This window comes from Oryzias melastigma, linkage group LG8 (assembly GCF_002922805.2).
Source record: "Oryzias melastigma strain HK-1 linkage group LG8, ASM292280v2, whole genome shotgun sequence".
NCBI classification, from domain to species: Eukaryota; Metazoa; Chordata; class Actinopteri; order Beloniformes; family Adrianichthyidae; genus Oryzias; species Oryzias melastigma.
The window spans coordinates 22,627,994-22,644,796 of NC_050519.1; the positions used below are offsets into that span (position 1 = coordinate 22,627,994).

Here is a 16,803-nt window from a genome sequence, read left to right on the forward strand (position 1 = left end):
TTCCTTGGCTCGTGCTTTGCTCCACGGGCCTGATGCTCAAAGAACCGTCAGTTTGGATCCTCGCGGCTGCTTCTGACCCTGACGTCACCTGAATGCCTCTCTTTCACTTTTCCATCCCTGAATCCAGTTTTTTCGCCAGCAGATCTGAAAGCTGCGCTTCATCTTTCCCTGGTCCTCGTAAATAATAACGTTACCCCCAACCCCCCCACCCAATAAGCAATCGAGTTCATATTTACACGTCGTAAATAACTGTAGCTGCATATGCAGCGTGCAGACCGGATTTATGGCCTCCAAAGAGTCCAAAAGCGCATGTCTGTCATAATTACAAACAAACAGAAAGACTTACAGCCACGGTGACGTCAGAGTCGTGGCCCCTCCGGTCCATGATGCTCTTTGGGTCCACATTAAGAGTGTAAACATGCAGGCTGGTCCGGATCCTGCGCGGAGGAGCAGCGCGCCGCTCCTGCGTTCCTCCGGAAGGAGCAGCCGCTACTCCGTCCGCGCCACCGTGAGTCATATATAAGGCCTATAAAAGCCAAGCAGCCGCCCCTGTGTGGGGTTTTATTGTGGTATTAAATGGACCCCCAAAAAAGTGGATGAAGTGGAAGAAAGGAGGCGAAGGCGCGCGGGAGCCGCTTTATTGGCGCTCGTTAACAGAAAAGATGATTGTTAATCTGCCTGTAAAAGTGAGCCGCTGGGAAACTTCCTAAAAGTGATCCAAAGAAATGTAAAAGAAGAGCAACAACTTCAGGAGTTTCATGTGAAGCGGACAGACTGCAGATCCGCTCTGCGCCGCGGAGGGACCGAGCGTATCCCGCGCGGTTGTTGCAGGTGGACCGCAGTCTACACTGGGAAAAGGGGTTTTTGTACAGGTAAACAGCATTCACGCACGTGGGGGTGCGGGTGAGGTGCGGGGTCAGGCTCAACGGTGCATGAACAGACATACCCGCGCGCCTGCAAACTGGAACATTTTGTTTGTGGTCACAGACTCTTTTGGGAGGAAGGGGGTGACGGGGGGGGGGTAGAGTGAGAGAGGGAGAGAGGGAGAGTCAGAGAGGGGGGAAGGCAGCAAAGCATAGAAGAAAAGAAGAAAAGAGTGACGTAAATCTCATAATGTCCCTCTTCTTCTGCTTTAACAAACTCGCGGCTGCACGCGGATAATGTCCGAGAATGTCCATTTCTGGGACCCTCAGCAACTATTACGTGGACTCCATCATCAGTCACGACAGTGATGAACTCTCGGGTCCGGCCCGCTTCTCCACCGTCCAGTACTCCTCTCCAAACTCTTCTGTGGCCGCGGGCGCGAGGCAGCCCGTGGCCGCTGCGCACGCGGAGCATCCTCACTCCGACTCGTACCCGTCCTGCAGCTTCCAGCCCAAACCCCCGGTCTTCTCCCCGTCCTGGAGCCCGTTCAGTCCGCACCACGGCGCCGGCGCTCTCCCCGCCGTCTACCACCCGTACCTCCCGGCGCAGCACGTCCCCGCGGCGGCGGCGGACACGCGCTACCTCCGCTCATGGCTGGACGCCGCTCCCCGCGACCCGGACTCCGTTCCGGGCCAGAGCCAGACCGGGCAGGTGAAGCTGGAGCCCCAGCTGGGACACCAAGGCGGGGACATCCCGCTCAAAGTGAGCGTGCAGCACCCGCACGAGACCACCACGTACATCCTGGACCCCGTGTCCACGGCGGCGCGCGAACTGAGCCACCATCCGGCAGCCGTCCCGGGCCGGGGGTTCGAGGAGAGTAAGGAGGGATGCGAGGGCAGCGAGGACAAAGACGGTCCGGATCAAAGTAAGTTATCAAGGTGGGAAAAACGCGTGGGAGCGCGAGCGCGCGGAGGGAGATGGTAAATGCTTTTAATGCTGCCATAAAACAGGAACAAAGGAGAGCTGCGCGCGCGCAGCCGCCGGAGAACGAAGGACAAACCTCCACGTGTATGAGCTCACGTTAAAGCGAGTTTCTGACCTTTCTTCTGTCACAGAAAAAAGATCACATTTATTCATTCATATTATGGGATGTTGCTGGTGCACTATAACTTCAGGCAGAGAATGATGCGCGTGTCCAGATGGCTGCTTTCTCTGGCGAGAGTCCAGCAGGGAGTTTGGCATTTATCTGTATTTAACGGGACAATTAAAAGCAGATGAAACATGGAGACCCGAGCAGCGCGCGCGTGCAGGCTCCGCTGACATAGCAAGGCGCGTGAGTTTGTCTTTATCTTCTGAAGAGGTTCGAACGCAGAAGTTGCGTTTATTTTTTTTTTTTTGAGGAGTCACTCATTAACCTCCTGCGTGAACCTGCAGGCCCCGCACTGCCGTGACACGCAGAGTGCGTGTTGCGCAAAGAGTCTGTGTATCGATTGCTGAGCTGTGTAACTATGTGCTGCTCAGTCCGAGCCTCTTCACTCTCATGCTTTTGTTTTATTTAATGCTTTTAGCATCTGCGTCTTCTTCGCGATATTAAACAGGAGTCTATCTTGAGCTTCTGCAGATGATAACTATTCATTTGTGCGCCCCAAAATCCGAGCTGAACCTGATCCGCGCGCGCGCACAGCTTTTACGTGGAGCCTGAGAAGGCCAGGTGGATGCTCTAAAAAAATAATAATAATATGTTTCTGAAGAAATATTCACAACCTGTTTGATCATTTAATTTATAGAATGAAGAAAATTATTATTTAATCCCTCAAGTTGACAAATATTAAAATAGTCTGATGATATAATCTCCCTCTACTTTTACTAAATGTATATAAAAAATGTCTCTAAAAAGAAAAATATACTTTTAAAAATCAATTTAGATCAGAATAGTTTTCTTTTGTAGTTTTACGCACGCATCAGCGCCTCACTTCCTCACTGGTTTTCTGTAAATCTGCTGCTTCTTTTTCCGGTTTTGCTTCAGCTCAATCTGGCAGAAGCTCTTTCCAAAGTGCGACTCAGGCTGTTTCTAATCTCCACCAGACGGCCATTTTGTGCCGCACAGATGCCGAATGCAACAGAAATCTGCAGGTCTGATCAGAAATCCAGCCGCTGAGGCTGCTGAGGGCCGCTGTGCTTTCGGTTTGTCACTTCACTCTCCTAAAAGCACTTTAAGACAAACATACCACAGACCTGCTGATTGAGGGGAGGCAATAATCAATAGAACACTTTGAAGTCATTTATTAAACCTTTAGAGTCCAGACAAACAAAGAAATTACTTGTCTGTGCTCAAAATATTTATTGACCTTAATATTTTAGCATGATAATGAGTATTATAAATATCTTTTTATCATGTCCATGAGGTGTTTGTGATGTCCTCCTTCAATGGGTGCTCATCCTGTATCAGCTCTGCTGAATAAATGAAGCATTTCCTTCTGAATAAGCTGTAAGTCAGCATGCAGGACTGGAGCTGTTGAGATGATTTCTCCTGCTGGGTTCAGGAGACCTCGCACCTTCAGCTCTGAACATTGTGTCCTTCGGTTCTCCACTGATGGCAGCAATTTGAGACGCAGACTGAGAATGCGGCGAACATCATTCTGGAGTGTCAGCTTATCAACAGGCGGCCGGATCCTGCTGGAGGGTCAGTGTGGGAAAATCACAAGCAGAGCCGTTCTCCTTTCCTTTTCGCTGTTAGCTTCTCCACATTTGTGGCACCAGATCTGCTTCTTTAGAACCGGACGCTCTCATTCATGGTTGAAACCTAAAACAATGAAGATCAGATGCAAAGAGAATCAATTCATCTCACTAATCTGCTCCGCCAGTGGAGTCTGTAATTACACAGCATGTTTAAAACTGCTGCTAGGACTGCTTTATGAGACGAAGACACCAAAAACACTGAACAAACTTCAGAGGCACTTAAGGAAGTCGTTTATTATCATCTTCTGTGCATAAGGGTTTGCATTTAGAGAAAAGAATATAGTGACAAACTTTATTTTATTTTCTTGTAGAGTTTGAAGTGAAAATGCTTCATGGTGCCTTCTGGACACTTTAACTCAGCTAAGAATGAAGTTTCTGCTCCTGTGGGAGCCGTGAGTCTTCGTGAACATTAAGTCCCGTAAAGATGTTTTTGAAACTCTTCCCAGCGTTCAGATGTTTTACTTCTAGTAGGGAAGTCTGACAGGAAATACTGTGGAGCCTGTTTCCAGGCAGGGAGGAGTTCCTGACGAAAAGCCTCATGTTTTCCTCTACAAAGCTGTAAATTTGATCAAGCAAAGCTTTTAACAGTGAGAGAAGCTGGTCCTTTTGAATACAGCGCCCATTCACTTTTTAGGAAAACAGAAATAATATACGGTGCCGGGGTGATGTATGTTAACAGCAGGACAGATCCAAGTGGAACCCCCCCACCCTACTCATGAAAAATGTCTGCCGTGTGTCAGCATCACTGCAGCCTTCCCTCTCCAAACGTCACATGCAGCACAGCCACCATCCAGATACAGATTCCTCTTTGTGTCAGAGGTGCCGGGCGCTCATCCAGAACAAACCACAAGATTACACTTCAGTCTTTGTGCTGCTGGCAGGTAAAGTGAAAAACTTATTACCTCCAAGTTTATTAAGTCCCAATGCTGGATGAACAAGCCCATTAATTGGCATGTTGCTGTTGGTGGATGGAAGAAATGGGCTGGAAGGGTTTGGTGAGATAAGGGTATCGGGAGGGGGCGGGGGCAGATGAAATACGACGGGGAAATGTAATAACCCTGCCTTTGAGATATACGAGAGGTCAATTTCTGGAACTATTAGGGTGAAATTGCAAAGGGAGGGAGAGTGGAAAAGAGGAGCGACATACTATTGGTTTTTGCTACTTTGGTGGCTGTTTCCATGCATTCATCAAACCGGACTCACAAATCCCATCAGAGACGGAGAGTCCAACATCAGGAAGGTGAGGAGCAATCCTTGCATTTCTGTCTTTCCATTATCATCTGTTCTTTTTCCTAACCTGCAGACAGAAGACAGCGTAAGCTCACAAGCCCCCCCCCCATTTGTCATTTGGGGTGACAGCCATGGTCGTGCCATCGCTCCGAGGGTAATGGATGGTTCTGAGAGCTATTATACATGCAAGGAATGCAAAGCACCCTCTTTACAGCGTCTCAAACGAACCGTGCCCCCTCCCACCCCCACCACAAATGCAAATATCCTTATCCCAGACATTATACTTAGCTCTGAAATGCAATCGATCCTCTGCTCTCTAGCTGTGTTGGACATGCCGGCTGCGTTTGAGGGAATTGATTCCAGAGGGTGTTAAGGACGTATTTATGGATGATGGCCGCTATCTGAAGCCCAGGTGGAGAGAAATTAAAGGGGGGATCCACAGGAACAGAAAATGACGGATGTCCTGTACATCACCGACTAACTATGATGATGTCTTAGATCTGAGCCAAATTCAAACCTTATGCATCCATATCCCAGCCATTTAACACACTCAAGATCAAACGCTGCTTGATTAATGCTTCGCTGTATCTCACCCGCAGCCTCAAACCTGAAGAATAAATTATTTTCTCAATTTGGAAATAAATAGCTCCATTAATGAGACTATGATCATAAAAAGTTGGGTAATAAATTGAAATACTGAGTCAAGCTGCAGGTTTTTCCAACAAGATAATGGAGTTATGAATTCAGTCCTGCAGCTCTTTCCAATGGAATTCATTATTTCTTTGGAGAAAGAGTAACCCCATGAGCCATTGGTATCAAAATACATTCTTGTTAGGCTTGATTTTAGTCAATGCATTGGCGAGTAATTATAAAAGCACGAGAAAAAAATTCAGGCAATTCAAAAGCAAACTTCATATTTGATGTTAGGTTGGAAAAGTTTGGCCTACTGTTAATAATATTGTCTGAAATGAGTTCCAACCAGAAATAAAACAGAAAGAAGCTAAGTCAGAGCGGCACTGGCTGCTTACATGTTGTACGCTGTCAAACTTTTTCCTGATTCCAGTTTCTTCATATTCGTGCTGTGCCGTTTTTTCTCCTCCAAACTCACAGAGTTTATGACATGAACTCCTTTGGTTCTCTTCCTTTGTTTAGTTCGTCTTTGTTCATGCACAGTCTAAATCCTATTTTGGTCCAAACATTGACATGAATATCAATGGACTGATCAACTCCTCCCCAAATAGTTCCAAATAAGTACCCAGGGGTTGCAAGAAGGCCAAAGTCCCATGGACTTCCATTGAAAAATAGACTGTTATTTCTCAGTCATTTTATTTGTCAGAATAACCATTCTTGCTCTGATGCTTCCTTCTTAACACAGTCTTTCAAATCCTAATTTTTTTAAAGGTATTTTCTCTTTATCGGCAGTTATTCAAGTTATAAACTGACCAATCAGATGCCTCAGTAAAAGCATGTGGTTCCCGCTGACCCCTCCTCTAACGTTTGATTGACTTTCCGTAGGAGAGGTGTGGACTTTGAACAAGCCGGAACCAGTCATTTATGACTGGTGACAGTAGTTCCTCTAAAAATGTGACTCAGACCGACTCAGACTAATCGCTGTGGAGGGGTGGAAATCGGTTCCAGTATGGCGGTAGACGTATCGGGAAGTGACAACGAAGGCTCTACGCTGATTTTGGGTGGGCTGGAGATAATGCATTTCCCATGGAGATCCTCAGCGCTTGTTATGTCTAGTTCTTATCAAAACTCTATGGGTCCAAACCAGAGTTAAGGTGAGCCTTCACATCTACTAAACCAATAAAACCACCAGCGTCAGATCAAACCAAACCAGAGATGCCAGATTGAAAGCTCCTGTGAGTGTACGTTCATATCAATCTTGGCAACGTGCGTTCAAGTGACCACCTTCGATGAAAAGTCTACGGAAATGTGTGTTTCAGGTTCTGTGTTAGAAACTCTTGTGTTCACGGGTTGATACACAAGTTTTTAGGCTTGTTTTTGAGCTTTATGAAAAAAATGTGCATTAAAAGTTAAGCTAGTTGAACTTTGACTTGAAATTGGTTTTCTGGTTTATGGGTGTGTCCGTTTAAATGTTGGAAGTTCCAACTGTTTGAAAGTTGATCATGAAAGAGAGATTAGTAATTATGTTTGTGTGCAATGAAAGAGCATTTTGATGTTAGCTTTGATTATTTTATCAAGAACTCTGAGAAACCAATGATTGAATGTATTGATCACAGTCAATAAACATTGGAGAATTAGCTAAAAGAGTCTTTGGTGAACTGGAAGGAGAAAGAATCAGGATTTTGGAGGAAGTTCTGTCCATGAAGATCTTCACTTCCTCGTCCAGCTGACATCTGGATCAGAACCATACGGCTGGACATTACCCAGATTGATGGATGTTTTTATGGAGCAGCGGTGAATATTTATGCTAGTGAGACACAGAACTATCATAATCAGACAGGAGCAGAGCTCCAGAAGCCACGCCCCCTCAGAGGAGATTTTGAAAACAGAGGCTTCAGATCAACATGAAAAATGACCTTTTAAGGCATTTAAATTGTGGAATTTTGGTTAAAAACTTCATCATCATAATTAAAACACTACTTGGAATGCTTTTTTTAATTAAAAAAATAGTCATTGGGACTTTAAAGAACGCGTGTTAATCATATTCAGGAAATTGCATCACATGCCCGATGTGAACGTGTCAGCTCCACCAAAGCCTGATGTAAACCTCTGTGACGATCATTTCTGTTCGGTGTTGGGATCATCCTCAGTCGGTGCATACACATCCTCTGCCCTGTCAACTTAAAAATGTCGGTTTGAGTGATGCATGTCAGACGTGACTCAAAGGCAGAAACTCAAAGCCACAGTTTGCATCAGTCAGTCACACAAACGAGTCATAAACACTCAAACACGGAGCGTCCTCAGCCTGTCCTCTGGAACATATTTTCCTGATCACTCCTCTAATTATAAAGCTCAGGCGGGGGTTGGGTGGGGGGATCGTTCAGCCGCTCTCTGTCAGGATCTCTGAGTTTGTCAAGCTGACTCATTGCTAGAAAATGAACAGAACCACAGCAGTTCTGCTGACTCTACAACTCTGTGATGACTGCAAGCAGAGCCACAAACCAGCTTCATTTAGCTTGACATCATTTAGAAGTATAATTATTAATCTTTACATGTCCTCAGTTCTGCTGAAGATCTTTTGTAACAGTTCTAAGACATCATCACAGCCATGCTGAGACATGGGTTTATTGGTGACCCATCAGCGTGGTTTGTTCTGTGACATGATCAATAGAAGTTTACCCTACTGATGTGTGAATGAGCAAAAAAAGTTAAAGTTCTGTTCCAGAGAATAATGATGCACTTATCCTTAAATCACCCGACTTTCTCACCAGTAGTCTTGAGATCCACACGGACTGTTTTTAGGGAGAACTGCTGCTCAGTCTGTGAAGGACACATCTGACTCTTTGCAGGTTTTGACCACAGATTTCTTTTCTTGAATCCCGAGGTTGAGCTCCAGTAAACCCACTGCAGTTTGTCTCAGGAGCTTTCAAGACCAGTTCAAATTTAGATGGCACAATTTACCTTAAATTGGCTGCAAATGGACAATTTGGACGTTGCAGCCTGCATCTCCACACAGGTTAGGTGGCTTTCTGTGTTTTCATCTGCACTGGATCTTTGTCAGAAAAATCCATCTGACATAGAAATGGGAAAATAGAGAGAATGAAGGATCCTGATACAGCTGAGCTTTGATGAGCTCTTGATACAGCTGATGCCGTCCTGTCAATGCCAGAGTTTGAGTCATGAAGAATTAACTTGAGAACAAAAAAACAAGGACGTTTCAGTAAAAGACAAAGAGAGCAGGAAAAAGCAGGTGATTACTGAAGGTATTAGAAGTTTTATTTTCAAAATAAAACTACAAGAAAAATGATAGTTTATTTAAGCCAAATGTGTCAAAGTCAAAGCCCTGTCTAAGATGGGACTTGGCTAATATTTTAGCTGGCTATCAGCTTCAGTGTTTTCAGCTATCAGCACTAGTATCTTCAGAGACCAAATTCATCTTCCAGCATTCACACTATCATTATCACAGGTGATGCTATATATCTGGTTCATAATTATGTTAAAAAGTTACAGGTTTAAAAATTTAGTTTTAGAGTGTTCAATAAATGTTTACCCTGTTCAGCCCGCGATCTGAGGTGTGTTTTGGATTTTGGCCCCTTTGATTGAGCTTGATACTCCTGCTTTAAGCACTAAGACCAAAATGAACATAAACAAAAAAACACCGAGCAGAAAGAAAAAGCCTCAAAATGTTTGAGTCTTTTGTTGATCCAATTTATCTTTAACACACCTCACAAATGAGAAACCAACAGTACAGAAGCCTCAGTTTGATTTGTTGTTGTTGTAATAAAAACCTTAAAGACCCACTACAATAAAAATTGAGTTTTTAACATGTTGTAGCATATCTCATGATGGAGGACATATAGAGAGAAAATTAAGATAAAACTCCACTCCTGAGATGAAAAAATGCAGTTTGAAAATGATTGAAATTGTTGCGTACAAACTACAATGGCAGACCACAAGCTCCGCCCCATTCTGATGCATCCACTTGCAGACAAACAGATCCATGAACGTCTTTGTTTTCCTCATCTGAGATCTGAGCTGGAATCTGGATCACAACTGTAGCTGGATAGCTCTGATGTGGTTATCTATTTTTAGGTGCACCAGGAATGTTAGCTTGGGGTGTGAGGGGCTGTAAGCTAGTGGGAGAGCATGTAAGCAAATGAAAGTAGTTTCAGTCTGCGCCAACAATCCCGCCTACAATTCAGAGGTACATTTTTATTGAACTAATACTCTGCAGAACTATGCCTTAGAAAACCACACAGGGTTTTTTTGACTTTGACTAAAAATTACATCATAATGAAAGGACCACTGGGAACGATTTTACAAAAAAATCAATACATGATCAGAGTGGGGCTTTAATGAAGCACGCAGGCCTGCCTCACTTCAGAAAAGTGTTTCTTCTTTAGTTAGTTGTTCCTTTGTGCCACGTGTGACCAGCTCCCTGCTGTCTGGGTGGAAGGCCCTTCAATTCTCTGGAGAAGAGAAGAGCAAACCCAACCAGGCCTGCAGGTCCCAAAAAAGAAAAAGCCTGCTAATTACATTGGTCTGACATCCATAAAAACAGCTGTGTGGTAGGAAAGGAGCTGGAGGTGGCTGCCTGAAAAACAAGGGAGGCAACACGAGAGGAAAGAAGAAAAAGCTGCTTCCTCTAAATGGAAATGCCAAACTAAAGAGCCTCCTCTTATCTGAAAGTTGTGATTTTTCATTTTGAGTCCAACGTACCACAATGAAAGGCTGATTCTATCTGTGTTTTCTCCAAGCATTCATCTTCTGAAGTGTGTAAACCTCAGACAGCTTTAGCCCGAGTGCTGCTGAAACAGATCCGACAGACAAATCCTGGAGCTTTTTTCAGCATTTCGCTTTCCTTGATGTTTAAAAAATTCATCTGAAAAGCTGCACACAGATCAAACAAAGAGAAAGCTGCTCTGCAGCTGGATTCAAAGCATTACATTAGGTTTTACAGAGCGAAGTGCCTGACTGTTCCTCTGTGTTTATTGAAACATAATGTTCAGATATGTTAATGTCTTTAGAGCATTCTGTGTGCAGAAGGGACGATCCCACGCCAAGCAGTGACAGCAGGAAAAATAATCATAAAAACATTATTAGACCTGTAAAACACTTTCCCAACATGTGTGCATGAGCATGCACGTGTGTGTGTGTGTATGTGCATTCAATAATCTTGGGAAATAAACTGCTGCAATGATTTTTAGTTTCACAAAACATGACTTATCTAGAGACAGGATTATCACATTTCCTGTCTGCGTTGTTATTGTTACTTTGCTTTATCACTGTAATCACTGCCGTGAAGCTTTCGTCACCATAAAAGCGAAGTTTGACAGGAGATGGAAGGAATGCTCCATCCTTATAGACTCTGACTTTGTGGATGAGCAGGGAAATGAAGTCTGGCAGTGACCGCAGCTGCTGAACCCCACAGAGACGCTAAGTCCTTGACTGCTCTGGTTTGCTCACAAATCTTGAACTCACTGTGAAGCTGTGCATTCGAAAGCAAAAGAAATGTTTTATTCTTTTGTATTCATTAGAGTTTTAGTGACTCCAATGCCTGAATCTTGTACTTTAAGAGTACACACATTTTATTTATCAAATTATAGAGAGAGGAAGTCGTGCAGAAGCTGAAGGGAGAATCACTTGTAAACAGAATCTTCTTAAACTAAGCAAAAGTTAAAGCTCTCCTCTGATGAAAATCCTGTTTTTAGAGTTTTTAACATGTCTGCGTCCATTTTTTCCTGAAAGAGAACAAATGTAATAAGAAATCATTTAGTTTTTTCATTTCCGAGTATTTCTCCTTTTAAATCAATCAAACTGTCTTGGACAGACTCTGTTTGAATGAATGATCTTCTTTCCATCAACAGCTCTGCTGCACATGCACTAAACCCTCATCTGTTCCTAGTGTCTAGTTCAGGTTCTGGAGAAGAGAAGATGGTATCTTCACATTGACTGCAGTCAAATGAGCCGCCGTTCACATTTCTGTGGTCAAATCAGCATCACTGGATTTTTGGTGTGAGTTTCATCCAATACTTACGGTAGCAGGACTGAGAACGCTGGAAAATCTCCACCAGACTCCACGGAGCTTCTTGATGTGACCACGGAAATGTGAACGGCGGCTCATTTGACCGCAGTTGGAAAGGATTGTAAATCAATGAAAGAGCATTTTGATGTTAGCTTTGATTATTTTATCAAGAACTCTGAGAAACCAATGATTGAATGTATTGATCACAGTCAATAAACATTGGAGAATTAGCTAAAAGAGTCTTTGGTGAACTGGAAGGAGAAAGAATCAGGATTTTGGAGGAAGTTCTGTCCATGAAGATCTTCACTTCCTCGTCCAGCTGACATCCGGATCAGAACCATACGGCTGGACATTACCCAGATTGATGAACATAAAAATGTCCATCAATATGAACTTCGTTTTATGAAGATTTACACTAGCGAGATACAGAGCTATGACAATCAGACAGGGGCGGACCTCCAAAAGCCACGCCCCCTCAGAAGAGATTCTGGAAACAGAGGCTTCAGATCAACAGGAAAAATTGCTCTTTAAGACATTTAAGTTGTAGGATTTTGGTTAAAAACTTCAAAATCAAAATTAAAACACTACTGGAAAGTTTTCTTTTTTTTAAATGTCATAGGGGCTCTTTAAACTGAGACGCAAAAAAATCCAACAAAAACAGTAAAAGCAAATAAAGACAAAAGTAGATAAACAAACAGAAGCTGGACCTCCATCCAGTGATGTAGGTCACTAGATTGACCTACACAATGAACAGAAATAACAGTTAACAGCAAGTGGGGGGAAGGGAGGTACATACGAAGCAGAAGATTAAATTATGAGCTGTACATCCCCAACATAAGAGCTGAATAACTTAATGCTTAAGGGCCTATATGAGCAAATAATTTAAATACTAAAGCAAACAAATCCATGCAAAACAAGTAACAGACAACTGTCTGGAAACATATAATGTATGTTTTTCTACGGTATTAGTAATTCAAATAACCAAGATAAAATAAATAAATAAAATGTTCTTATTTAGTCTGTATTTAATTAACAGTTCTGATTAAATTTTTTTCTTTATTAATGGTCTAAAAACAATAATTTTAAGTTTGATTTTTTTTTTATTTACTATGCAATTATTCCAATTTTTATGCAACAAAAACATATGTTTAATGTAAAATGTAAACAGCTGGAACGGTCTCTAAAGGTTGTTAATGTGGATGTGTTTTGTTTATTTTATCGTTGACATGATGAACGGTCTTTTCGGGCTCCTCGTGTGCACAAAGACTGATCCTCTGAACGCAAAACTGACGTCATTTTCTAAAAGGCTGTTTCTGGTTTCTTCCGCAGATGACCCTTCAGCCAACTGGCTGCATGCGCGCTCCTCCAGGAAGAAGCGGTGCCCTTACACCAAATACCAAACCCTGGAGCTGGAGAAGGAGTTCCTCTTCAACATGTACCTCACGCGTGACCGGCGGCACGAGGTGGCGCGCGCGCTCAACCTGACCGAGCGCCAAGTGAAGATTTGGTTTCAGAACCGACGGATGAAAATGAAGAAACAGAGCAAGGACCAGTCCAAGGAGTAGAGGCACTGTCGAGGAGCACGCGCACCCATGCACACCCAGACGCACACGCACGCTCACGCCACGCAGATGATAAACCTGAAGCGCGTGTTTGCAAGCACAGAAAACAAAAGACCAAAACGCACAGCAGTTTGTTGGTGACGTCACGAGCGAATCATCCATCCGGCAGGTGAGCAGGAGCAGCGCGCGCTCACAGTTGGAGAGTTCACCTGGCATTTATGGACTTCAGAGGTCAGGAGACGAACTTCTGGAGGCGCGCTCTCCTACTCCGACACCATCCATGAACATCGACCTGAACCAAATGTGATGTTCACTGACAGATCTGGAGAGTGGGACTTTGGAAAACTGAGAGGAGTGTAACCTCCACCCAGAAGGACTCTCTCTGCTCTCCGGGTGAAAGAAGATTTTACGCACAGATCGGGTTGTTTGATGTTTGGGTGCATCGCGAAGTGGTGGGAAAAGAAAAAAGAAAGAACATTTCCTTTTCTTTTCTTTTTTTGAAGCACTTCCTTTATTGGTTATTTATTGGCTCTGTTTTGGCAACGATTGCGCGCGCGCAGGTGCTGAAACCGGAATTTCAAAGGCCATCAATATAGGAGAAGGAGCCACACAGGATGATAGGGATCCCTATTTTATTCCCCCTCCACTGCGGTCGTTTGGCTCTCTGCTGTCACCGTTTGATTAGGAAGCGGCCGGCCGCCGTTTGTTTCCCCGACTGTCGGCTTGAGTAATGAGGCGCGGAGGAGGAGAGGGACCGGCGGGAGGATCAACCAGCTCAGCAGCCGCGCGAATCCGATCAGGATCGATCATGTCGGGGGTTTTGTGAGATTCGATGGGCGCTCACACACTCGTGCGTCAGCTTGCATTCAAGTGGACACTTTCAATAAAAACGCGTACAGCGCGTTTGCATAGACTTTTTATTGAAAGTGTCCGCTTAAAGCTCGCCGACGCACGTTTTGACTCCATCCACGCCTCTGACAGGCGTTTAATATCCCGCAGACCATCTTCTGATAAACCCAACTCTTCATTCACTTCATCATCATCTTCATCCAACAGAAAATCTAATTTTTTTACATTATGTGCCACTAAAATATCTATTTTTCATACTTACACGAGGTGATACCTGCTATGCAAAGCGGATTTGTTTCATTTCAGGAAGTGCACGTGCACTTTTTTTTCCAACAAAACCCCTCTTTTCACTCCGTGGTTCTTCCGTCTTCTCACAGGACAGCGCGTTCTCGCTCACGAGGAAAATGTTTACAGTTTGCGCATGCCCGAAGCACGCGTTGTTTTGATGCTTATTCCCAAGAGCTGATGGGACTTCTGAAAATGATATTGGAAAATAAGACAGAACTTTCTTGATATGAAGTATTTCTAATTTATTGTACATATTTCTTATCGGAATGAGTTGAAGATCTTGTTTTTATAGTCTGTTGACATGTTATCTGACTTCTTTAGATGAGTTCGTTCGCTGTTTGAAGCTGTTTTCAGTGTCGTTATTGTCTAAATGTTTATTATTTGTATGACAGGAATAGCATCTCTAACCCATCTGGTCCCGGTCCAGGCCTTCCTGTGTGTCCTCTGTGTTTGTCTCTTGTAACTTTGTGCTGCTGATGCTGGACTCTTATTATTAAAGCGAGACTTTACCGCAGGGGGGTCTAACTCAATCACACAAGGGGCCAAAATCCAAAACACACCTTAGATCACGAGCCGAACAGGATCAACATTTATTGAACACTCTAAGACTACATTTTTAAAACTTTAAAATCAAAACTTTTTAACATATTTATGATTTATTACCTGCCATAATGCTAGTGTGAATGCTGTAAGCTGAATTTAGCTGCTGAAGATGCTAATGCTGATATCTGAAGATGCTGACACTGACAGCTTAAAACGATGGAACTGATAGCAGAAGATGCTAAACTTGTTAGCAGAAAACCCTGAAGCTGATGACCAGCTATAAAATAATAGCTAAATGCCAAATTATCCTAAAAAACAAAAGACAAAATAAAATGTAGGTTAGTCGAAACAGCATGTAGCTGAAAAAAAGCTAAACTTCAAAATATCCTAAAAAACAGAAAAAAACCTAAATTAGCTAAAACCGCCAGCGTGAATAATAGCCTAACTCTAAAACAGCCTAAAATAACTTAGAGAGACAAGTTTAAATTAGCCAAAACAGCTAGCATTTAGCTGAAATGTTAGCTAAACGTCAAAATAGCTAAAAAAAACTTAAATTAGTTAAAACAGCTAGCATGTGGCATACAAATAATAGCTAAACTCCAAAACAGACTAAAAACCAACAAAAAAAGCCTAATTTAGCCAAAACAGCTAGCATGTAGCTGAAATATTAGCTGAACTCCTAAATAGCCTAAAAATCTTAGTAAATACCACAGTCCAAAAAGCTTGCAGAATGACATTTTTTAAAAACTTTAAAACACTAACTTTTTAAACATGAATAATAAAAAGGCAGGAATATTATTCCAGAATAAATCAACTTAAACCTTAAATAACTTTCAATATTTACTCTCCATTAAAATATATTTTGTCAAAATTATACAAGTTAGAAATAAGATAACATCGGGTCATTAATGACTATATTTATTGATATAATTACCCGGCGTGCCGGATCCGGCCCCCGGGCCTTGACTTTGACACGTGTGCTTTACAGTATATGTGCAGCCGAGCTTTCTTCTTTCAGTGACGCGCCTCTGAATGGTGTGAAAGTGAAGCTGTTCGTCTCCTCATCCATCTCAGGCTCGCCGTCTTTAAGACAAAGAGCCGGAGCGGAGGTGAAGAAGAAGAGGAGAGAGCGGGGAGGAAGACTCGGATGAGCAGGCATGTGTTGCAAATATGTGTCTCCTCAGTGCAGAAAACCGGAGCATGGAGGACAGAGGCGTCTGTCTGGCTGCAACACCAAAAGACTGTCATAAACCAATAAACACCCCCCACCGTAAAACGCCCACGCTCACGCAGGATGGAGCATTCACCGGAGGATGCCACCGGCGACGCTTCTCTTGTAAAACTCGCAGCTGGAACTCTTTGATTTTCTTATTAATCAGAAAATGCAGATTTTTGATCCGAGTTGATCCTTTATTTAAATATTTTAACCCTGAGACCATCAATGCTGCGACACAAGGACAGTTGGTGTCAGAAACGTTATCGTATTCAAGATCAAAAGCAAGTTTTATAAGGAGAAAAGCTTGTCTTATTAAGGAAAAACATAACACATTTTCACAAGAACATTTAAAATCAAAAGTTCTCAATTATTTTTTGACAAGCAGCTGAAATAAAAGTGGATGCGACTCTGAAGAAGAAGTATTCCTCCTCACGTGAGGGCGCAGCGCGCGCTTGGCGCGCAGGCCTCACTGCAGGAGCGACACGTGGCGACTGCCGTTCATTCAAACTGCAGAAAACACTTTGATTGTTTGAAGCAAACGTGACTTCTGACTGAGTCCAAGTCCCAAAGCGGTGGTTATCAGAACCATCAAATAGTGATTAATGGAATCATAAAGGCAAAAGGGTGAAGTGACTAAGCGCGTGCACAGCAAATGCCATTGTTAAATAAGTGAGCTGAGATGCTCCAAACAGAGAAAGTGACAGTCAGAGCTGCTCCAGTGCTGTCTACATTTGACCTGAACTCTCTGGACTGAAACGTCGCTGCGCGAACAAAGACATTCCATGAACAATCTGAGCCGGAGATGAGAGCTGCTCTGGGAGGCAGCCGGCGAGGGGGGGGCATAAAATGAAGGACCC

At 43.3% G+C, this 16,803-nt stretch overlaps 1 protein-coding gene across 1 annotated transcript; it reads left to right on the forward strand.

The window, feature by feature from the left end:
• The first annotated feature begins 641 nt into the window (after positions 1-641).
• On the forward strand, positions 642-14,701 carry hoxb9a (homeobox B9a). Its single transcript, XM_024271401.2, has 2 exons — positions 642-1,789; positions 12,818-14,701. The coding sequence occupies exons 1-2, from the start codon at positions 1,171-1,173 to the stop codon at positions 13,051-13,053; spliced, it is 855 nt and encodes a 284-aa protein (XP_024127169.1). The 5' UTR covers positions 642-1,170; the 3' UTR covers positions 13,054-14,701.
• The last annotated feature ends 2,102 nt before the right edge of the window (positions 14,702-16,803 follow it).

Coding starts and splice junctions, on each gene's coding strand:
- hoxb9a (XM_024271401.2), top strand. CDS start 1,171: ATGTCCATTTCTGGGACCCTCAGCAACTATTACGTGGACTCCATCATC. Junction 1,790..12,817: donor CAAAGACGGTCCGGATCAAA/GTAAGTTATCAA, acceptor TTTCTTCCGCAG/ATGACCCTTCAGCCAACTGG.